The 25,523-nt window shown below is 45.1% G+C and overlaps 1 protein-coding gene across 3 annotated transcripts in view; it reads right to left on the bottom strand.

The window, feature by feature from the left end:
* Positions 1–25,523, bottom strand: part of VPS37A (VPS37A subunit of ESCRT-I) — a 73,399-nt gene that overhangs the window by 44,914 nt on the left and 2,962 nt on the right. For all 3 annotated transcript variants that reach the window (XM_082243047.1, XM_082243046.1, XM_082243045.1), the window contains exon 2: positions 646–720. In XM_082243047.1, coding sequence (XP_082099173.1) covers positions 646–720 — 75 coding nt within the window. The remainder of the gene's footprint in view (positions 1–645; positions 721–25,523) is intronic.

Here is a 25,523-nt window from a genome sequence, read left to right on the forward strand (position 1 = left end):
ATTAAATACTGACAGATATATACACATCAAATAAGCGCATACCAGGGCAGTTACCTATGGGTTACTCACAGTCTTATAAACTAAATTTCGCTGGTAGTAGCTGACCATATTAGTAATCCGCTTATAAGACCCCTTTCACACTGAAGTACTTTTCAGGGGTTTTCACGCTTAAAAAAAAAGCACCTGAAAAGCTCATGAAAACCAATTTCCATTGATATCAATTAATGCTTTCACACTAAGGTGGTGCGATGGCGGGGCAGTGAAAAAAACTATTGCAAGCAGCATGTTTGTAGAGCTAAAAAAAAGTCCCCCTCCTTGAAACGGATGGAAAGCACCTGAAAAGTGCACGAAAAGCACTTCAAAATCGCCTCAAAATGGTTCTATTGAGTCACGTGACCTTCAAAAAAAGTGCACCGCTAGCGCCTCAAAAGCGCCCGTCATTTTAGGGGCAGTTTCAAGTGCCTCAGTGTGAAAGCAGCTTAAGTGTTGGTAGCAATGAAGCCTTTCAGCAGCAACCACCTGAAGTACATATACCAACAGCAACTCTGTTGGTTGGGTGAGGACAGTCATGCAGTGGTTGAGTTCTACTTTAAGCACAAAGCATGAACACCCCCCCTAGAAAAAAAAAAAGCAAATACTACTTACATGTTTATGTTGATTGTCACATTTTTTACGGTAATTGGTAATCTATATTCCACATCTTTCTGAATTTCAGTGATACTGTTAAAATAGAATTAAAGATCATATAATAATGCATTTCTGTCTAAAAGTAGAATATATGTACAGTATATAATCTAAACTCAGCACTATAAGATTGCCAACAAAACCTACATATGGAAAATGCAATGCAGACAAAATATATAAAAAAAAAAAAAAAATGTATATGTGTATGTGTATATATATATATATATATATATATATATATATATATATATATATATATATATATACATACATACACACACACACACACACACACACACACACACACGTTTCCCCGAAAATAAGACCGGGTCTTATATTAATTTTAGCAACAAAAGACACAGTAGGGTTTATTTTCGGGGTAGGTCTGATCATGTAATGTGCTGTCTTCTCTCTCCCTCTCTGTCAGGAATCCCCTGTGTGAACCAAGTAAAATTGTTTGTAAAATCCTAGAATTCACTCCAATATTAGTATATAATGTCCAATGTGTGTATTCCTGTATTAGAATTGTGTCAAATACCTTCGTTACTGTGCTTCCGTGACCCGCCGGAGCTCTTCCACCCTCTGAGCACTGCAGAAGGAGAGGCTGAGATCCCCCACTGACAGCTGGGAGAAGAGTAGGAGAGCAGCGGGAGGTCAGCTGAGCGCCGAACCAAAGGTGTTTGGCACAATTATATTACAGAAACACACACATTGGACATAATATAAAAACAGTAATAGAGTGGATTCTAGGATTTTACAAACACTATAAACTAGGGCTTAGTTTCGGGGTAAGGCTTATATTGCAGCCCTCCCCGAAAAATCACAGTAGGTCTTATTTTTGGAGAAACACAGAGATTATATATATATATATATATATATATATATATATATATATATATATATATACAGTGGGTACGGAAAGTATTCAGACCCCCTTAAATTTTTCACTCTTTGTTATATTGCAGCCATTTGCTAAAATCATTTAAGTTCATTCTTCTTCCTCATGAATGTACACATAGCACCCCATACTGACAGAAAAACACAGAATTGTTGACATTGTTGCAGATTTATTAAAAAAGAAAAACTGAAATATTACATGGTCCTAAGTATTCAGACCCTTTGCTCAGTATTTAGTAGAAGCCCCCTTTTGATCTAATACAGCCAGGAGTCTTTTTGGGAAAGATGCAACAAGTCTTTCACACCTGGATTTGGGGATCCTCTGCCATTCCTCCTTGCAGATCCTCTCCAGTTCTGTCAGGTTGGATGGTAAACGTTGGTGGACAGCCATTTTTAGGTCTCTCCAGAGATGCTCAATTGGGTTTAAGTCAGGGCTCTGGCTGGGCCATTCAAGAACAGTCACGGAGTTGTTGTGAAGCCATTCCTTTGTTATTTTAGCTGTGTGCTTAGGGTCATTGTCTTGTTGGAAGGTAAACCTTCGGCCCAGTCTGAGGTCCAGAGCACTCTGGAGAAGGTTTTTGTCCAGGATATCCCTGTACTTGGCCGCATTCATCTTTCCCTCGATTGCAACCAGTCGTCCTGTCCCTGCAGCTGAAAAACACCCCCACAGCATGATGCTGCCACCACCATGCTTCACTGTTGGGACTGTATTGGACAGGTGATGAGCAGTGCCTGGTTTTCTCCACACATACCGCTTAGAATTAAGGCCAAAAAGTTCTATTTTGGTCTCATCAGACCAGAGAATCTTATTTCTCACCATCTTGGAGTCCTTCAGGTGTTTTTTAGCAAACTCCATGCGGGCTTTCATGTGTCTTACACTGAGGAGAGGCTTCCGTCGGGCCACTCTGCCATAAAGCCCCGACTGGTGGAGGGCTGCAGTGATGGTTGACTTTCTACAACTTTCTCCCATCTCCTGACTGCATCTCTGGAGCTCAGCCACAGTGATCTTTGGGTTCTTCTTTACCTCTCTCATCAAGGCTCTTCTCCCCCGATAGCTCAGTTTGGCCGGACGGCCAGCTCTAAGAAGGGTTCTGGTATTTCCAAACGTCTTCCATTTGAGGATTATGGAGGCCACTGTGCTCTTAGGAACCTTAAGTGCAGCAGAAATCTTTTTTGTAACCTTGGCCAGATCTGTGCCTTGCCACAATTCTGTCTCTGAGCTCTTCAGGCAGTTCCTTTGACCTCATGATTCTCATTTGCTCTGACATGCATTGTGATCTGGAAGGTCTTATATAGACAGGTGTGTGGCTTTCCTAATCAAGTCCAATCAGTATAATCAAAACACAGCTGGACTCAAATGAAGGTGTAGAACCATCTCAAGGATGATCAGAAGAAATGGAAAGCACCCGAGTTAAATATATGAGTGTCACAGCAAAGGGTCTGAATACTTAGGACCATGTGATATTTCAGTTTTTCTTTTTTAATAAATCTGCAACAATGTCAACAATTCAGTGTTTTTCTGTCATTATGGGGTGCTATGTGTACATTCATGAGGAAGAAGAATGAACTTAAATGATTTTAGCAAATGGCTGCAATATAACAAAGAGTGAAAAATTTAAGGGGGTCTGAATACTTTCCGTACCCACTGTATATATATATATATATATATATATATATATATATATATATATATATATATATATATATATATATACACACATACACACACATACATACATACATACACACACACATATCTACAGACAGAAGGAGCAGAGAAAACATTCTGCTAATAGTAGCAAGGGCATTTCGGCCATCCAGGGTGAATTAGATTGTATTCATACGAAGTATTAAAAACCAGGTGATTGGCGCAAAAAGAGTTCACCAAGTCACCTAACAGGCTGTGGATTTGGGGGAACAACAGCATAGGGAGATATAGCACGGAAAGTCAAATGTAGATAGTGCTCATTGTAGTGGCTGCTAGTGGATGAGATAGAAGTAGCTCTGGAGGAACAAGGAGAGAGAGAGAGAGAGAGACAACAGCTCCTTCTAAGTGCAGCAGAAAAGTAATTTTAATGGAGGTAAAAAAAAAATTAAAAAAAAAACACTTACTACATGCTTTTAAACAAGCTTACCCTTGCGAGTAAGATTTTTTTATACCTCCATTAAAATTACTTTTCTGCTGCACTTAGAAGGCGCTGGGTTTTCTCTCTATACTAGTAGGTATGCAGCTTCCCTTTCTCAAGGTTGCTTCCTTGAACTTCCAGTCTCCATAGGAAAAAGTTAACAGTGGACAGTGCAGTCTCCAGCCAGTCTGTTAGCTTGGAGAAAGAAGAAGTAGGGAAGTGCCTTGCCATCTAAGTCTCTACATGCAAGGGTGGCTACAAAAGATGCTGCAAGAAAAAGGAGCCACTCACAAACAGGAAACTTAGGGCTGCAGCTTAAATAGGAACATCGGCAAGTGAATGAATTAACTGATGAAAGTGTTTAAAGAAGAATTTCAGGTATAGAGATTTTAGACACCACTACTTCATCGATTTGTACTGGTTTCTGGGTCCTGCGCCGAGCAGCTGCTTTCCAGCATTGTGAACACAGGAGGTCGGCATAGGCTCCGTTCAGAGAATGCTTTATATTTTCTGAATGAATGCAAAGCGTTCTCGGTTTTGATGAGGTGATGAATGTAACTTCACTGTCCCGCCTCTCCGCTCCATCCAATCAGAGTATTTTGCATTCATTCAGAAAATGCAAAGCTATCTCTGAATGGTGCCAATGCTGAGTAACTGACCTCCTGTATTCACAATGCAGGATGGCATCCACTCAATGCAGGACTTGGAAGCAAGTCTAGATCACTGGAATAGCAGGGTGTACTTCAGTGACATCCAGCCTCCAGGTGGATTGACCAGGTATGGTATATACATATATATATATATATATATATATATATATATATATATATATATATATATATATATATATATATATATACACACACACACATACATACATACATTGGTCCAAGCTAAATCAACGTTAAGTATGTATAACATACTGGTGCCTGGAATTATTTGTTAAAGATATGGATGTACAATATAAAACAAAGATTCAATAGTCTAAAGCCTAGTAAATACAGGCTGAACGTTGGATGGCATCAGGGGGTTCAATAGTGTGTACGGCAGCAGGTCTGACAGAAGCCGACCGTTTTGCCAGCTTCTGCTTTAGCCTCATGACTGAAAAAGGGTCTGTCAACCAGCTCCCGATCAATGCGCTCAGCCAATGGCTGAGAGCGCTGACCAGAGTGTTCTGTCGGGGGGCAATCCCCATGTCAGAACACAATGGCTCAAGTAGGGGCAATCACTGTACTAACATTTGATGGTTAGTACAGCGGCTCCGACATGAGCGGTCAGTCTTTTTTCGTTTAATCTGCTGTAGTGTGTTTGTTGCTTTAGGGAGAGATTTGCTAAAACAGGTGCACGCAGAATCTAGTGCAGCTGCGCATAGTAACCAATCAGCTTCTAAGTTTTATTGTCAAAGCTTAAAGTAAGTTTAAAGTTTACGTTTTTTTTTTTTTCTTTAAATAACAAACAATGTTATACTTACCTCCTGTGTGCAATGATTTTGCACAGAGCAGCCCCAATCCTCCTTTTCTGGGGTGCCCCCGGCGGTGCTCCTGGCTCCTCCTTTTCATTGGGTGCCTCCACGGAGATCCGCTTTCCATAACGGGCACCCGTGCGGGCGCACTCACGAGTCCCGCTGCTGCGTCCGTTGACACAGACAGTAGGACTCGGCCTCGCCCCCCACTCCCGTGTCACTGGATTTTATTGACAATCTATCTAATGAGGATCCGAAAACAGCGGCTAGGGCCGCTGGGCTCATGCTGGAACGTTTAAGTTCAGGTAAGAATAACAGGGGGTCTGGGGGACCAATGCAGCAACCAAAAAGGCTTTTCACATTAATGCATAGAATGCATTAAGGTGAAAAACCTTGAGACTTTACAACTCCTTTAATTGAACAAGCTGAAGTTTGAACCCGACTTCCGGACCGCCCACTGTATATATACACGTCGGTACTTTGACATTAAATACCGGGGTTATGGCAGCAGAAGGCTGGCATAACCCCGGTATTTTTTTAAACAGCGGGTGGTCCACTTTAACATAAAGGTGGTCCCAGCGGCAGATTTACCGCGGGATCACCTTTATGGGCTGCGGGAGAGATGCTCCCTCCCGCCACTTCCTGGTCATTTTTCCCGCTTACCGGAGCCGTCGGTAGGGGAGAAACGATCCGGTCCTCTCTCCTCTTCTTAGGCAGGAAGTCAAGCGAGGGCAAGATGGCCCCCACTCGACTCTACGGCCTTGGAGGACCGGAGCAACGTCTTACGTTGCCTCCTCCCAACGGCCTTATAGGGCCCATTTTTTTCCCATCATTAACAAAAAAAGAAAAAAATAAGCAAGACTTTTTTTTGCTTTATAGTGTAGATGTGAGATCTGAGGTATTTTCCAGATCTCACAATAAAGAGGCCCTGTCACGCTTATTTCTATTACAAGGGATGTTTACATTCCTTGTAATAGGAATAAAAGTGATTAAAAATTGGATTTTTGTCTTACCGTAAAATCCTTTTCTCTGAGTTCATTGACAGACGCAGTCTCTGATCTTCATATCAGTAGGGTTATACTGCCCCCTACAGGAGTAGGACACTAGGCAGAAAAACATTCTGGCTACACCTATGGGCAGTCCCAGGGGGTATACCCTCTCTTCCTGCTATGGGATGCCATTCCACGAGTGTGCGCAATTTTGAAGCATGACATGTTGGGTATCTATTTACACGGCGTAACATTATCTTTCACATTATAGAAAAAAAACTGGGCCAACATTACGGTTTTCTTATTTTTTTTAATTTAAATCTTTTTGAGCAAATACGGTGTGATAAAAAATATTGCAACAATCTCCATTTTATTCCTCAGGGTCTCTGCTAAAAAAAAAAAAAAAAAAATACATACATAATATTTGAGGGTTCAAAGTAATTTTCTAGCAAAAAAAAAAAAAGATTTTAACTTGTAAACAAGTTTCAGAAATAGGCCCTAAGTGGTTAATCCTCCTTGTTGTGAAATGTTGTTGAGTCCCAAGTTACACAACATAACAAAAATGAAGCCGTAACTGGCTCCTAGACCAGACTGACCAGTTTAAATGTTTCAAAATCACCCCCTACTTCTGCTTTACTCTAGCCCCCTTTCACGCTTGTTTCCCCATGCAAGCAGAGAATCCTATTCTTTCTAACTGTGCCTGTTCATGAGATTTTTCGTTAGTATTTTCAGATTTTTTTTAATCCTGACACTTCAATGGAAAGCCTGTAAATGCTTGATGTGTACTTTTATTGTGCATTTGTTCACCTAAAGAATTCCTCTCCTCCTATAGAACTGCCCCCCCCCCCCCCCACACAGGAAAGAAACTCTAAAGAGGCTGTAAACCCTCTCTTAGAACTTGTACCTATAGGTAAGCCTTGGCTTACCTATAGGTACTGTAGACATCTCTTAAACTTGCACAGTTTGGGAGATAACGGAATTTTTGTAAAATCTTACCTGTAAAATTCCTTTCTCTGAGTCCTCCGACAGTCGCCGCCCACTTCATATTCATCACCAATGGGGTTATGTCCTCTATTCCGTAGGAGTAGCTAGGCAATAGAATATGTTAGTACAAAGACTTTTAACATATCCCACCCCCAGGGGGTGGTCCCCTCAGTACATAACCCTCCACTTCCTGTATCCAACTCAGTTTCAGTGGAATAGCAGTAGAGAGTACATCAAAACCCCAAAAGAGGGGCGGGGGCGGCGACTGTCGGAGGACTCAGAGAAAGGAATTTTACAGGTAAGATTTTACAAAAATTCCGTTTTCTCTTACGTCCTCCGACAGTCGCCGCCCACTTCATATTCATCACCAATGGGGATGTCCCAAAGCAGTGTAAACATGAGGGGTGGGAAGAACGCAGCCGCGCCCAAGGCAACGCCGTCTCCCCATCAGAGAAAGGAACCTTACCAAAGGAAGGAAACCAGTTGGGCATAAGAACAAAACACTCGCTCAACAGGAGCAAGAAAACCCAGGAAAAAAACAAATATCCCAAAAAGCCAAAGAACCCGTAACAAGGGCTCTAGGGAACTGCCGCACTAAGAACCTTGCGGCCAAAGGAAGCATCAGCCGATGCCTGAACATCTACTCTGTAGAATATCGTGAAAGTGTGTACGGTCGACCAAGTCGCCGCCTTACACACCTGGGCCACAGAGGCCCCATGACGACAGGCCCAAGACGTACTCAGAGATCTGGTAGAGTGCGCCTTCACAGCTACAGGGGGAACTTTCCCCTTCAAAGCATAGGCCTGATCAATGGTCTGTCTGATCCATTTGGCGATTGTAGAAGCAGACGCCGCCATGCCCTTCCGAGGACCTTCCGGAAGGACAAACAAGGCATCCGACTTGCGAAAAGACTCAGTCGATTTGAGATAGACTCTAATCGCCCAGACAACATCCAAGGAGCGAAGCAACACCTCCGTCGGATGCTTCGGCTTCGCGCAAAGCGAAGGTAGGACAATGTCCTCATTTAGATGAAAGTCCGAAACCCTTTTTGGAAGAAAAGAAGGGTTAGGTCGCAAGACCACCTTGTCCAAATGCACAACCAGATACGGAGACTTGCAGGACAAGGCTGCCAGCCCCGACACTCGACGAGCCGAGGTGATAGCCACCAAAAAAGGCGACCTTCTTGGATAACAAAGACAGCGAGATCTCCCTGATCCTTTCAAAAGGAGCACGCTGCAATACTGATAGAACTAGATTCAAGTCCCAAGGGGGAAGAGGGTCCCTCCTAGGAGGGATCAGATGACGTACCCCCTGCACAAAAGTGCTAACCAAAGAATCAGATGCCACAGGCCGTTGAAAAAGAACGGCCAAAGCAGACACCTGACCCTTGATCGTGGCCAGCGCCAGACGCTGGTCAACACCCGTCTGAAGGAAGAGCAACACCCTAGACACCGAATAAGTGTCAGGAGAGAAACCCCTGGATTCGCACCAGGCAAAATACGCCTTCCAAGTACGGTAATAAACCTTCCCCGAGGAAGACTTCCTCGCATTTATCAAGGTGTGAATGACCTCAGGGGAAAGACCCCTGTTCTTCAGGACCTCGGTTTCAACAGCCAGGCCGTCAAAGCCAGCGACTGTAAAGCAGGATGGAAGATCGGTCCTTGCGACAGAAGATCTTCTCGAAGAGGCAGACGCCACGGGGCGTCGATTGCCAGATTTACGAGGTCTGCGTACCAGGACCGGCGAGGCCAGTCCGGTGCCACAAGAATCACCGTGGTCGGTTCCGCGAAGGAACCTGGACAGCAATTGAATCGGTGGGAACGCATACATCAGTTGGTACTGATGCCACGGGGCAACCAACGCGTCCGACGCGTCTGCCCGAGGATCGCGCGTCCTTGCCACGAACCGTGGTACTTTGTTGTTCAGACGAGACGCGAACAGGTCTACCTCCGGAAGACCCCACCTCGCGCACAACATCTGGAAGACAGCCGGGTGAAGGGACCATTCCCCCTGGTCCAGGGTCTGGCGGCTCAGATAATCCGCCTGCCAAATTTCCACCCCCGGAATGTGAACTGCCGATATTGCCGGGACATGCGTCTCGGCCCAAGACAGAATCGCGGCCACTTCTCGAGCCGCCCGGGCACTCCTGGTGCCCCCTTGGTGATTGATGTAAGCCACCGCCGTGGCATTGTCCGTCTGCACCCGAACCGGGTAGCCGTGAAGATTGTCCGTCCAACGACGAAGACAGAGGAGTATCGCTCGCAGTTCCAGAACGTTGATCGGAAGGGAGGATTCCTCCGTCGACCAAACACCCTGGGCGGACAGAACGCCCAGAACACCACCCCAGCCCGACAGGCTGGCGTCCGTGGTGATCACCGTCCACGAAAGGGGACGAAAAGACTTGCCCCCCGATACTGAGGGGGATTGAAGCCACCACAGAAGATCCCTTCTGGTCTGAGAACTCAATGACATCTGGAGATCCAGAGACTGCGGACGCCCGTCCCACTTGGACAATATCTCCGCTTGGAGATCCCGTGTGTGAAACTGGGCGAAGGGAATCGCCTCGAAAGCCGAGACCATCAATCCCAGACACCGCGTGCACGTCCGAATGGACGAAGATGGAACGTCCCTGAGGGACCTGACTGCCTCCTGAAGAGCTGCGAGTTTTTCTTCCGGCAGGAAGACCTTCGCCTGGACAGAGTCCAGAATCATACCCAGGTAAGAAATCCGAACCGATGGGCACAATGTCGACTTTGGAAAATTGATCGTCCAACCAAACTCCTGCAGAGTCTGCAACGTGACGGACAGATCCTTCTCCAGACTCTGGCTGGTCGCAGACCGAACCAGAATATCGTCCAGATACCCCAGAACCGAAATGCCCTGGGCCCTCAACAAAGCCAGAACCGGTGCCAGCACTTTGGTGAACACCCTCGGAGCCGAGGCGAGACCAAAAGGCAACGCCACAAATTGGTAATGATCTTCCGCTATGGTGAATCGAAGGTACCTCTGGTGACCCTCGAAAATCGGGATGTGAAGATACGCATCCTTCAAGTCGATGGAAGCCATGAACTCCCCCGGAACCAGGGCAGCCACCACCGACCGCAGGGATTCCATGCGGAACTTGCGCACCCGCACAAAGCGGTTCAGCGCCTTCAAGTCCAGAATCGGACGCACCTTGCCCTCCTTCCTGGGCACGGTGAGCAGATTGGAATAGAACCCTCGAAATCTGTCCCGATGAGGCACCGGGACCACCACTCCCTGAGCCCTCAGGTCCTGCACCGCTAGATGCAGGTCCCGCAAACGCTCCGGGGATAACAGAAGACTTGAGGGAAAAAATCTGCTCTCCGGCCGAGAGAGAAACTCGACCTAGTAGCCAGATCGAACGATTTCCTGTGAATTGGGTGAGGGTGCCCCTTCAGGCCGCATTGTTGTGGGCCGCAGAACCGGATTGGCCGGACTTTTGCTTACCTGCCCACGGCTTCTTGCGGGAGCCTTGACCCTTGGACGGCTTGCCCCAAAGTGTGACCGAAAGGCACGAAAGGACCCCTGAGGGGGCCGAAAGAAAGCATTCTTTTTTCCAGGAGCCGTCTTAGTCTTGTGGGATTAAGGTAAGAGCGTGCTCTTACCCCCCGTGACCCCTTTAATTAGGGCATCCAGGGATTCGCCAAAAAGGCGAGAACCATCAAAAGGCAGATTGGCCAAGGTCTTACGTGAAGATTGATCCACAGACCAACACTTCAACCAAACCAGGCGGTGAGATAACACCGCCACACTGTGTACACGTGCAGCCAACGGAACCATATCCAGGTCCGCATCACACAAATACATGACACCCAGGTGGATTTGATCCACCATATCCAAAGTCGCCTGGGGGGCAGAATCAGCCACCAGGACACGCCTAAGCACCTGCGTCCAGCTCGCGACCGCCTGGGCCGCCATAAGTGAAGCAAATAAAGCTTTCAACATAGAACCCATAATAGAATAGGTACGACGGGCAAGGGACTCCATCCTCTTGTCCGTGGCATCCCGGAACACCGGGGTGTCTTCAGCAGGAATCGCAGTGGACTTGTTCAAAACTGCTAACGCATGGTCCACCGGAGGTGGGACACACCAACGCCCATCAGTAGCGGGCGTTAAAGGATAGCGCAGCTTAAACCTACTTGGTACAGCAAAAGGTTTGCGTATATTACGCCATCGTTCTTTCACAGCGCGCTGAAAATCATCAGTGCATGGAAACATCTGCGATGATTTGCGCCTTTTCTGCGTCCCATAAGCCGCCAAGGCAGCTGGAGGACATGTTTCCTCCTCCAAACGCAGAGTTTGCTTGATAAAAGCAACCAATTCATCCATGAGTGCAAGCTCTTCAGACGAGCCAGGGGGAGAATTATCAACCCCCTCTACCTCAGCCTCCATTTCTGACCCTATAAGGTCCAGGGAGGAACGAGACCCCGATAAGGAGATCTCTGCCACAGCAGCCCCAGTACCATCACCCTCTGAATCAGAGGAAATTGAAACTCTGGGCCTTTTAGAGGATTGAGCAGCCACGAGCATTTGCACCTGAGTCGCAAGGCTAGCCACAATCGCAGCCAAATCCCCCCCGGGGGGGGGAAACCGCAGTCCCCTGGCTTCCCACTAAATTGGCAGGAAACTAGCATTCCTGAGAATCCATGCCCCTGTAGTAGCAAAAATAAATGGGTGACCGCCCCTTTAAGAGAGCGCTGCGATCGTAGCCCACTCACACTAAGCACCCCACACAAGGGACCCCCACAGGGACAAGTATACCAAGGCAGGATACAGGGAATAGAGAGAAATGAACCTGGAGAGATCGGTGCTGCTGCTGCTGCCTGCGGTGCTCCTGAAGGAAAGGAAGTGCTGGCATACAGGGCGCTCTATTAAAGCCTATGGAGGCTACAAGAAAATGGCCGCCATGCATGTAAAACATGCGGCCGGAGCGATCGCAGCCAAAATGGCGCCGTTTTGGCGCCGAAACCGCCGCTCCCACACCCCATGAGGGTGAAGTAAAACACACCATCTGCCCAAAAAAGGAACATGGTAAACCGCCGCAGCGGCGCTGTAATGTGCCCCAAGCATGAGAAACTCAAGCCCCACAGCACACAGCCGTTCACACAGACAGAAAACTGACACAGAGTGCAGCCAGCCCCCCCTCCTGCAGCCCACAGCATGCAATGTGAGAGATAGGGAAAACGTAATAGTGTGAACACAGGGCAAGGTACACAGTCCCAGACTGACACCCCCCAGACAGACAGGTCCCCACATAAATGCACTTACCTCTTACATGGCGTGGGGGACCTGCACAGGCGAACAAACCGCTGCACATGAGGCAGGGAGAGTCGCATCCAGGACGCATCAGAAGGTGGGTTGAGAAACCGCACAGCGTCCGGTGAGGTAGCCACCTCACCTAGCATCCCTGCACGGAACAGGGATGGGTCGTTCAGATAACTCAGGAGCGATACCTGACTGAACGCTCGATGGCGGGCTGAGAAACCACTGACCCACAGCCTGCTACCAGGGGGGTCAGCCCGAGACGCAGCCCGCATGATCCTCTTCTTCCGAAGAACTAACTAACGCTGGTAAAATAACAGCTAACAAGAAAGAGAGAAAAAACTCAAATAAAATCCAAAGAAAGGAAAGAGAGCTGAGACAAGGTGCCCCAGCACAGAAACTTCCAGCTACACCTGACAGCTAGACAAATGGAACTGAGTTGGATACAGGAAGTGGAGGGTTATGTACTGAGGGGACCACCCCCTGGGGGTGGGATATGTTAAAAGTCTTTGTACTAACATATTCTATTGCCTAGCTACTCCTACGGAATAGAGGACATAACCCCATTGGTGATGAATATGAAGTGGGCGGCAACTGTCGGAGGACGTAAGAGAAATTTACTTTTAATGCAGCCGATTATGTCATTGGCGCATGCGCTCTGAAGAAACAGCCACCCGTGCCGTTCCTTCAGAGCCCTGTGCCGTGAACGGCGGCTCCCGCGCGCATGTGCGGGAGTGATGTCATCGCGCCTCTGGCCAATCAGATGGCCGGAAAATGCAAACCAGGAAGCAGGATGGCCGGGTGACCTCAATATAGGCTTACCTATGGGCAAAAGTCTTTAACGTGGGTTTACAACCACTTTGAAGACTAGAATTAGTCTTTTTTTTTTTTTAAAAAAGAAAGGTTTGCAGGTTTATGTAATTTATAAAGATGAAGGCGAAGCAAGTGTTGTAATACTAAGATGATGCATGCACGCTCCCATAATTACTTTTGTGCATCAAAACAGTAGCAAACATTCACTGTTCCCCAAAAGTGGCAAACCCACTCTTGGAGCAGCAATAGAAAAGAGAAGTGCACCTCTAAACCAGCACTATGACCTTTGTATTTCACACAGGCTTATTCAACAAGAAAATAAATCTAAACAGAAAACCATCTTTTAATAGACCACAAGGGCTTGTTCATACAAGGCGAAATGCATGTAAAATAGCGCATTTTCCCTCAGCACACAAAAACGTGCTGCCTTTTACAGATGCACAAGGGTGCCATTAAATCTTAATGCCACCCTCTAGCACCTAGCAAAACAGACGTGCCTTCACGCCAAGCCAAAATGCATGATACCGTAGCATTTTGGTGTGGCGTGATTTTAAAAATAATGCCGACACCTTTTTTGCAAATCTCACACATATAGGGAAGCTCACTGAAATGAATAGGCTGCTATATAACATGATGCAGGGGAATACATATGTGTGCTGGGAAGCACCTCCTGGTGTGAATGAGCCCGGACACCAGAAAAACAACTGGCACAATCATTCTCTAGGCAACCTTTTATGCAGTACTGTGCCAATTTTCTACATTTGTTTTTGTATTATCCGCTTGCCAACCAGCGACATACCAGTACATTGCTGGACTTCAAGCGGTTATACTGGGATGATGCCTGCAGCTGCTGTTTTTTTTTTTTGAGATGGCGGTCGGCTCTTTTGTAAAAGCGATACAGCAGGTATCTGGATTGCAATACAAGCAGCAGAAAGGACATCCCCCCCCCCTCTCCAGTTGCCTTCCGTGGCTTGTTCAGACTGTCCCTTTCCACTGGGGGATCTGAGTTGCCAACTGGTGGGTCCACTGGATGGTCGGACAGCCAAACAAAACCAGGATCGGCTTTGATTGTTTCTCTACTATGGCAACTCTGAAGCAATGACCTAACATCAATTCTGGTTTACCTGGATGTCAACGGTGCCATTTAAAAAAAAATAAATAAATCAAAAGCATTCAAAAACACAGTTTCTTGGTCTTTTAAATGCTTTTAAGAGCACAGGTGGGATTTGGGGTATTATAGACCCCAGATCTCTCAATTAGGAGTACCAGTCCCATGCCTATTGCTGTCACAAGGATGTTTACATTTCTTGTGAAAGCAATAAAAATGATCAAAATGTTTTTTTTTTTTTAAAAAGGGACTATGTAAAAAAAAAAAAAAAAAAAAAATAATTAAAAAAAGAAGAAGTGAGAAGTCACCGTGAACATCAGATCATAGGCAGTAATTATAGTACCAGACCCCCTGTGTAAACAAACTGGTAACCTGTAAAGGCTTTTAAAAACGTTGCCTATGTATAGTAACATTTTCTTTGTTGGTTGTTGTTGTATGGGTGTGCTCAATTTTAAAGCGTGGCGTGCTTGGTATCTATTTATTCAGCATAATATCTTTTATATTTTACAAAAAATTTGGGTTATGTACTGTGTGTTTTGCAATAAAATTTAAAAAAAAAGTGTATTTCTCAAAAAAAAAAAAAAAAAACTTGCGTTTGAAAAACTGCTGTGCAAATACTGTGTGACATAAAACCATTACAAAACCCACCATTTTATTCTCTAGGGCCTCTGCTTTAAGAAGAATAGAGTATTTGGGGGTTCTAAGTAACTTTCTAGCAAAAAATACTGATGGTTACATGTAAACAAAAAGTACCAGAAAAGGCCCTTCTCTGGAAGGGGTTATACAGCATTTTCTACCATGCTAGAACATAGAGCGGTGATGCCTTAAGGCCCGTGCACACAATAAGAAAATCTGTAGGGAAAATTTGTCCGACGACCGATCTGTCGATTTTTGGATTGTTAGTATGGTGCTTTCGGCAGCCGACTCCAACTTTTCGGCTGACAAAATCCTGATGTGCAGGCTATAAAATTTTTGTCGTCCGTCAAAACAACGTCTGATTTTCATCTCATTAGTGCAGATTGACGGAAAAAAAATCTTAAGAGCAAGACTAGGCATGCTCAGAGATGAAAGAACACATACAAAGCAATCCAGCACATGACATCACTTCTGAAGTAGAATTCTGTCATATGGGAAAATTCGTATGATAATAACCTCTTCACTTTCCACATCAGACTAGCATGCCACAAAAAACAGACGACAGATCGTTCGATAATCTGATCGTGTGTACGGGGCTTAAGACAACAATCACAGATATTGCACACTGATAACAGACCACAATAAGCTGTGAAAGCCCACCGGAGTATTATCCATAGTAAGCATTGTATCACAATGCTCTGGTTTTTTATATGCGCTAGAAGGAAGACAGTAAGATATGTGTTTGCTTGCTAAGAAAGAAAATCATTGATTGCAGTAGTTTATTCTTTCTAACCAGGAAACAAAGTTCCAAGAAGTTCACGCAGCTGGAAGAATTGAGGGCTGAGCAGAAAGTGAAATAGAAGAAGATAGAAGGAATGTTGTGGAGTTAGTCTGCAGTCAGCTGACAGTAAAGTAACAAGTAGAGCCATGCTGAGGCTCATGTAACAATGACTAATGTGTCACATGAAGGAGTCACAGTCTGAGGAATGACTGCAATCTCTCAAAAAAAAAAAAAAATAAATTTGAAACCTTTGATCCCGGCATATCATGCAGGCTGTTTAAATAAATGAAAGTGACAGTAAACCAAAGTTCAATATATTGCAGTTTACCAGCTCTGAGATGTGAAGGCTGCATTAGTTCTTTTTTCACTGGGTCATTCCGCCAGATAATGTTTTTTCCACCTTCCTTTAACAGACCAAGCTGTCCAGTCAAAATGGAAGTTACTGGGTTGGGACAAACCATTTACTACTAACGGGGGGGCTTACAATGGTCAGCTTTTATTTAATCATGGAAAACCTTTATGCCAAAGGGATAACAAAATTTGTTGCTGTAACTACTTATAAAGACTGACAAGCCTAGAATGGTCAGTACGAATGTTTCTCTTTATGATAAATTGTTTGACAAGAAAATATCGAATGATTTTGGGGGGTAAGAAATTTGTGGTAGAAAAGCATGAAAACCACAGAAAAGGAATAAGTGGCACAACCCATCACCCGGCAGCTGGCTTTCTCATGAAAGTGTTCCAAGCGGCTCATGAGCCACTGGAAAGCTTTCAGAAGCGGCGTCAGGTGTCAACCCCCCCCCCCCAGGGGTCAACCCCCCCCTCCCCCGCCAGTTTCTCTCAGGCTTACCGATTCTGTCGGCTCACTTAAGGAACGACCCGCTGGCTGGTCCCAGGCAATCAAAAGAGTAGATCATCTTTGAGATTGCCTCTATAGCCTTGGAAGCCCGAAGCAATGTTATATGTTGCAGACAGGAAGTAAACAATTTTTTTTTTCTTTTTTTTTTTTTATCTTTTGCCTTTAAGGCTTGGTTCACCCTATTGTAAATTGGATGCGGGTTTCGCCGCATCAAATTTGCACGTCAGGAGATTGTGATCAGCTCTCTATGGAGCCGGTTCACTTATCTTCCGGTGCAAATTGCACAGGAGTCCTGTGTGTCTTCTGGTCTGTTTCTGGTCTGGTCTGTTTCAGGTTCAAATTAAGCCAAAAATTCGGACTGAAATCGGAGCCGAAACGGTGAACAGGGACACACTGGACCCATGCAGTGAGCCGCTCCGTGCAGTGTGAACCCAGCCTAAAAAGGTAAAGAAGAGATTTGGGGTCTTTTTGACCTCACATCTCTCCATAAATAGGACTTGTCATTCTTATTTCTATTACAAGGGATGTTTACATTCCTTGTAATAGGAACAAAAGTAATAAAAAAAACGAAAAAATGTAAAGCGCCCCCATTCCCCTGTGCTCGTGCACAGAAGTGAACACATATGTAAGTCACGTACGCATATGTAAACGGTATATATATTTATGTGATCTTGAACTTCCACCTACAGGGGGCACGCACTTATTCTGCCAGCGGGCCGCTTCTGCTGTGATTATTCCCAACAGAAGCCAACCTGAGAATGTAGGGCACTCGATGTCCTCTGGCACTCGCCGATCGTCAGGCAGAGACACAGAACGGAGCTCTGCCTATGTAAACAAGGCAGTTCAGTTCTGAAAAGGGGGGGGGGGGGGGGGAGGGATGAATCCACCTTTTCCCCTAGTAAAAGCAGCACACAAAAAAACTGGCTAGGCACAAAGTTAACCCTTTGATCGCCTTAGGTGTTTGACCCCTTCCCAGTCAGTGTCATTAGTAAAGCGACAGTGTATATTTTTAGCACTGATCACTGTATTAGTGTCAAGTGTGTCAGATTGTCCGCCACAATATTGCAGTCTCGCTATAGGTCACTGATCAACCACTATTACTAGTATTAAAAAATAAAAATTCCATAAATATATCCTATAGTTCATAGACGCTACAACGTTCACATAAAGCAATCAATATACGTGTATTGGGATTTTTGTTACCAAAAAGATGTAGCAGAATACATATTGGCCCAAATGTAGAGAAAAGAAAGAATTTTTTTTTTTAACCACTTCCCGACCGCCCGCCGCAGTTATATTGCGGCAGGCAGCCGTCCCTGCACAAACCAACGTAGGTATACGTTGGTCGCGCACCTGCCGCTAAGGGGCGAGCACGAGCCGCCCCGCTCCCACTTGGCAGCAGGGACTCCGATGCATGGATGGGCCAGGCGGTTCCGATTGCCGCCTGACATCTGCGATCCCTCCCCGCTAAGAGAGAAGGACAGGATGCTGTTGTAAACACAGCCGACTGTTCTGCTCTCTGCAATGATCACAGAGCGCCTATGCATGCCTTCTATATAGGCACACAGGTCTCTGTAAACATTTCACAAGCCCCGCCCCCATACAGTTAGAAAAAACGCCCCTAGGTACACATTTAGTAACAGTGCATATTTTTAGCACCGATTACTGTAGTAATGTCACTGGTCCCCCCAAAAGTGTCAAAAATGTCAGTCAGGGGTCCGATCTGTCCGCCGCAATGTTGCAGTCCCGAAAAAAAAAAAAAAAACACAATAAAAGTGACATAAGTCTTTCCCGCAGTTAGACGCGATAACTTTTGTGCAAACAAATCAAAATACGATTATTGCAATTTTTTTACCAAAAATATGTAGCAGAAAACAAATTGGCCTAAAATGTTAAATTTTGATTTTTAAATATTTTTTTTGGGAATGTTTTATAGCAGAATGTGAAAAAAATATTTTTTTTTCCAGAATTGTCGCTCTTTTTTTGTTTATAGCGCAAAAAAAAAAAAAAAAAAAAAACGATCAAATACCACCAAGAAAGCTCTATTTGTGGGGGGAAAAAAAAGGACGTCAATTTTATTTGGGTACAGCGTCACACGACCGCGCAAATGTCTTTTAAAGTAACGCAGTGCCGAATCGCAAAATAGGGCCTGGTCATTAAGGGGGAAAATCTTCCGGACCCGAAGTGGTTAAATGGATGTCTTCTAGCAATAAGAAGAAAATGTATATATTTTTTTTCAAAATTGTTGGGTTTTTTTTTTTGGTTTAAAAAATAAAAAAAAAAAAAAACAGTGGTGATCAAATACCACCAAAAGAAAACTCTATTTGTGGGGGAAAAAAATGACAAATTTTATTTAGGTACAGTGTTGCAGGACCGCACAATTGTCCCTTAAAGTAAAGCAGTGCCGTATCACAAAAAGTGGCCTGGTAATAAGGGGGTAAATTTCCAGAGGTTAAAGTGGTTAAAGTGTATTCTTTTCCAAAAAAAGAAAATGTGTTTGCAAAACCTCTGCGCAAAAACCGTGACATAAAAAATTGCAACGATCGCCATTTTATTCCTTAGGGCCTATGCTAAAAAATATATACACTATAATGTCAAAAGTATTGGGATGCCTGCCTTTACATGCACATGAACTTTAATGGCATCCCAGTCTTAGTCTGTAGGTTTTAGTTGGTCGACCCTTTGCAGCTATGACAGCCTCAACTCTTCTCAGAAGGCTGTCTACAAGGTTTAGGAGTGTGTCTATAGGAATGTTTGACCATTCTTAAAGAAGCGCATTTGGGAGGTCAGGCACTGATTTTAGACCAGAAGGCTTGGCTCGCAGTTTGCAGTCTAAATTATCCCAAAGGTGTTCTATCGGGTTGAGGTCAGGATTCTGTACAGGCCAGTCAAGTTCCTCCACCCCAAACTCGCTCATCCATGTCTTTATGGACCTTGCTTTGTGCACTGGTCCAAACGATTTGGTGGAGGGGGGGGGGGGAGGGGGTTATGATGTGGGTTTTTTTTTTCCCCAGGTATGTGTCACTTAGTTCCAGTGAAGGGAACTCTTAAGGTGCCAGCCTGGACAATTTCATGCTCCCAACTTTGTGGAAAAAGTTTGGCGATGGCCCCTTCCTGTTCCAACATGACTGCGCACCAGTGCACAAAGCTAGGTCCATAAAGAGATGGATGAGCGAGTTTGGGGTGGAGGAACTTGACTGGCCTGCACAAAGTCGTGACCTCAACCTGATAAAATACCGGTGACAAAAACGACCCACACCGTGCTTGAGTGCTTCAGTCAGTATACCGCTTCTTCCAGTCTTAAACATAGATATCAGATATTACAGCCGAATAACATACAAGACTAGCCAACAATAGCTTGTATGAGATCTGGAACTGTTTATTGAACAATCTCACACAGAATATATACCCCACCAGGTCAGGTGCCTGATTACATTATCGTATGCAGATGAAATTGTATACAGAAATAGAATTAACATATATACATATGTATGAACAACCAACAGAGTATCATATCTGAGCATCATGAGTATCTGAGTATTGTACCTGAGTAGTTTGAGTACCTGAGTATTGGATATGATTATTGTATCTGAGTATCGAGTACAGAGTATTGCGAGTATCTTAGTATTATATCCGAGGGGGGGGGGGGGAGTATCCGAGTAGTGGGAGTATCCGAGCACAGTGAGCACCTGAGTATTCTGAGTATTGGAGTACCGTATCCGAGTATAGTACCCGAGTGCTGCAAGTACCCGAGTGAGGAAGGTAGTAAACAGCTAAACAGGACATAAGTATATTCCCAATCCCCATTAGATTAGTGGGTACAATGCCTGGCAGGTATGGAGATTTGATTTGGTGTACATCTTGTGGCATGTATGCGTCCCTCGAACATGCGATCGAGGGCTAATACAGCTGCGCAAAATGTAATCACGTTGCTTCCCTGGAAGCTCAGGTCGTTAGGGGTATTCCCTATATCTCAGATAGAGAAGGTTAAAAAAGAGGGGAGGGGTATGCCTGCATATCAAGAACAATGTGCTGGTAAATATGAGGGACGATATCACGAATGGAGCGAAGGAGGAGGTAGAATTCCTATGAGTAGAACTTCAAAGGGAAGGTACTATGGGGAAAGTATTATTGGGTGTATGCTATAGGCCCCCCAACCAGTAGGAGGAGGGGGAGTCAGACCTCCCATCACAGCTTGGAATGGCAGCAAGGATGAGAAATGTCATTATAATGGGGGATTTTATTTATCCAGATATAGACCGGGCAGAAAGAACCGCGCATTCGTCTAAGGCTCGCTATTTCCTAAATGTTTTGCAAGACAAATTCATGGGTCAGATGGTGAACGCACTGACAATAAACAAAGCTTTGCTAGACCTACTGATTACTAAAAATACAGACCTGATCATGGATGTAGAAATACAGGGCAACTTAGGAAACAGTGACCATGGGTCAATTAGTTTCAGTATAAATCGTAATACAAGGAAACTGAATTTCAAAAGAGCCAACTTCCCTAAACTGCACTCTTTGCTAGACAGTATAAAATGGGATAGAACCTTGGGAACAAAAAACACAGAGAAAAAATGGGAGTACTTCAAGAACATAATAAATAAAAGGGATTGGCCAGTGCATTCCAAAAGGGGAGTAAGTTTAAAAGATCTTAAATAAACCCTGGGTGGCTAAACTCCAAAATAAAATTGCATATTAAAACTAAGAAAAAGCCTTCAAAAAATACAAGACTGAGGGGTCATTGGCAGCATTCCAACATTACAAAGAGTGCAATGAGAAATGCAAGGGCGCAATCAAGGCGGCTAAAATAGAACACGAAAGGCACCTAGCGGAAGAGAGTAAAAAAAAAAAAAAAAAACCCCAATAAATTCTTTAAGTATATAAATAGTAAGAAAGTGAGGCCAGAACACATTGGCCCCAAAAAAAAAAAACGACTAAAGCCCCGTACACACGCACAGATTGTTGGCCGTAAATTGTCGGCCAACGTCCGATCTGCCGATTGTAGGCTTGTTAGTATGATGCTTCCAACAACCAACTGCGAATTTTCGGCCGAAAAAAATCTGGTGTGCATGCTATAAAATTTTTGTTGGCCAACAAAGAACGGCCGATTGTTCCTCAGTCAGTACAGATTTCGGCAGACAAAAATCAGATGAGCAAGACTGGGCATGCTCAGAGAAGAAAAAAACACAGGGAAAGTAAACCATCACTTCTGAAGTTGGTTTTTGTTGGCCAACAAAAGTCCAGTGCAAGTCTAGAGCACATTTCAACCAACAAACAACACTGGACAAAAGACGGCCGATCGGTTGGCCAACAATCTGTGCATGTGTACAGGGCTTTAGGGAATCTGGCCACAGAGGACAGAGAGAAGGCGAAGGTGCTAAATAAATTTTCCTCAGCCTTTACAAAAGAATTGGGGGCCTACATTAACCCAGCTTGTAATGTTAAAATTAATAAATCACAGGAAGCACCCTCATGGTTAATAGATGACTCAGAACTAGACTTGAAAAACTTAACATAAATAGGTCACCGGGACCAGATGGCTTACACCCGCGGGTACATAATAAATCAGCCAGTTGATAGCCAGACCATTGTTCCTAATTTTTATGGATATTCTACTGACGAAAATAGTGCCAGCTGATTGGAAAAAAGCCAACGTGGTACCAATATTTAAAAAAGGGCCGAGATATATCCTGGGGAATTATAGGCCGGTCAGCCTAACACTGGGATAGACAAACCCCAGGCGCCAGGTCGCATTGGCGACTAGAATTTGTGGGCTGGCGCCTGGGTTACACTGCTGAAGGGGTCTTGTCGCCAGACATCCCAAATGTCCTGCGAGCTGCTGGAGTCTCCCACATGCGGGCTGCGGCTCCTTAACACCCACAAGTGCCGCCCCCGCATTCAGGAGTTTCCCGCACCTCGCAGGAGACTTGGGATGTCTGACAAAAGAACGGTGCCTGTCAGCTGTGACAGAACAGAGCCGATTCTTCCTGTGCAGTTCCGGCCCTGTACTGTCACCTGTGAGAGGAGAGATACAGGAAGCATCGGCTCTGTATGCTTCCTCCAGCGCCAGTCCATGATCTCAGCCAGCATTTCCCGCCAGCAGTAAGTTACATGTGCTAGGGGGTGCAACTAGCCCCCAGCACACAATTGTAAATATCCCAGCATGTGCAGTGTTTCTGACTTCTACCACCATGACAACTTCAAATCACTGAAGTGGTGATGGTGGTTGGAGTATTCCTTTAAAATCTCTCAGAAGAAGTAAACAAAGTACACACGGGTTGAATGCCGGGCATCATCAGCCGGTTCAATCAAAACTGGCCACCATTGGGCCTGTGTGTATGGCAGCCGGTCTGACAGAAGCCGGCCATTCGGCATGCGCGAAAAAAAAACTGACTCCTAACTTTTTTTTAGCTGGCTCCTAGATTTCAAGCAAATTTGTCAAGCCCTGGCCTAACATCAGTAGTCTGCAAAAGTTTGGATGTGATGTTAAGGGACTATATACAAGACTTTAGTAATGAAAACAGTATTATTAGTAGTAATCAGCATGGATTCATGAAATCAGCATGGATTCATGAAAAATCGTTCTTGCCAGACCAATCTATTAACCTACTACGATGTAGTGAGCTGCCATCTGGATAAAGGTAAGCCTGTGGATGTGGTGTATCTGGACTTTGCAAAGGCATTTGACACCATTCCCCACAAACGCTTACTGTACAAAGTAAGGTACGTAGGTATGGACCATAGGGTGAGTACCTGGATTGAAAACTGGCTTCAGGGGCGAGTCCAGAGGGTGGTAATAAATGGGGAGTAATCGGATTGGTTGGGTGTGGAAAGTGGGTTCCCCCAAGGATCTGTCCTGTGACCAATCCTATTCAATGTATTCATAAAATGATCTAGAGGAGGGGATATCTAGTACAATCTCAGTATTTGCGGACGATACTAAGCTAAGCAGCCCAATATCTTCTATGCAGGACGTGGTAACCTTACAAGCAGATCTGAACAAAATAATGGGGTGGGCAACTACATGGCAGATGAGGTTTAATGTCAAAAAATGTAAGGTAATGCACTTGGGTGTCAGAAATACGAACACAAGTTACTCACTAGGTGGAGGAGCTCTGGGTGAATCCAAGATTGAAAAGGACCTGGGGGGTCCTAGTACACAGCAGGCTTAGCAGTGGCATGCAATGCCAAGCTGCTGGAAGCAAAGCCAACAGAATACTGGCATGTATAAAAAAGGGGGTTCACGCCAGAAATAAAGAGATTATTCTTCCACTCTACAAGACTCTCCGGCTACATCTGGAGTATGCCATCCAGTTCTGGGCACCGGTCTTTAGGAAAGATGTGCTGGAACTGGAGAGAGTCCAGAGAAGGGCAACAAAGATAATTAGGGGAATGGAGGACATCAGCTATGAGGAAAGACTACAAGCATGCGTATAAAACTGCGTATAGGGTTCTTTACTGTCAGAGCGGTAATGAAGCAGAATTCTCTTCCACAAGCAGTGGTATCAGCAGGGATCATCGATAGTTAGATGGGCACCTTAACGACCATTCAGGGGTATACAATGTGCAGTGAACAGCAAACACACACACATCATGGGTTGAACTGGAAGGACTGATTGATGTCTTATTTTGACCTCACTATGTAACTTGAGCTAATTAACTAGTCACCTAAACCAGCCTAGGCCGAGTGCACACAATACTAGTGTAGCACTGCCCCCTAGAGCAGTGTTTCTAGACTCCGGTCCTCAGGGCACACTAACAGGCCAGATTTTAAGTATCACCTTGGGGGGATGCAGACTAGAAAACTGCAATCACTGAGCAGCAAATTATATCACCTGTGATGTATTTCAGTTATCTTGCAAACCTGGCCTGTTAGTGTGCCCTGAGGACCGGAGTTGAGAAACCCAGCCCTAGAGGATTGCTGAGTATTACACTTTAAGAATTCCCAAAGGTTACCCGTAGCAACTGGTTGCAGAAACATAGTTCTTGGTTCAGTCAATGATCAGTCTAGGGGTTGTTTTTGTGGTTTTATTTAAATTGGGATGGGAGAAGGGATGAGTGGGATACTCCAACTGTTAACTATTCACAATGCTGAGGACTTCTGACTTGAGAATGGGGCAAGGCCGCTGCTTCATCCTGCCACTTGAATGAAGATGAGGTAAGTATTTCCATTACATTTCTCTTCGGGGCAATCCCCTAGTACCCCCTTTCTCAATGGGCTAGCTGACTCCCGTTCACTGACTCTACACTCCGGAGTGGTTCCCTTCCTGGGCAGACCCCCTGGGCAAGTTCCTCTGTACTCAAGGACACTGCTTTTTCAGATTCTGCTGTGCCCCAACTCCTGTAGTCAGTTTCTCCTGGACCTCTGGGTTCAGTCTCACACCTCTGGTACACCAGGCCGACTGCCTGTGACCACCACCAACTGTTGCAGAAGAGGAGGCAGCTGCTACCCTCCTTCTGGGACCTGGCTTCCCGCCAAAAGACCTCTACCACATGTGCCCATGGCTTTTTATACCCTGTCCCATAATGCACCACTGTCTGTGCCAACCCACTGGGACAGTACCAAAAGCCTGTGTACCATTGGTTAGGTTTCCTCCAGTAGCCAACGTGCTTCCCCATTGGATCAGCTGTGGACACTCCCTAAGACCAAATGAATGCACACTGAGCACACTGAGCAGACCTGACTACAAATCCTGCTCCCTGATAAGCAGAGTGCACATATGTTTTGCCTGCTGCTCTTCTGATAAGCAGACAGAGCCAAAACGACTCTAACTAGCACCTAACTAGGAGGGTGCTACACTAGCAGGCAGACAAACAATAGGTGACAATTAACCATGGAATCCACATCTAACCAATGCTTTGATTATTCAAGAGTCATGGTGTAAAATGGGATTA

Source organism: Pelophylax lessonae, assembly GCF_965119305.1.
Source record: "Pelophylax lessonae genome assembly, chromosome: 1".
Classification (NCBI taxonomy): Eukaryota; Metazoa; Chordata; class Amphibia; order Anura; family Ranidae; genus Pelophylax; species Pelophylax lessonae.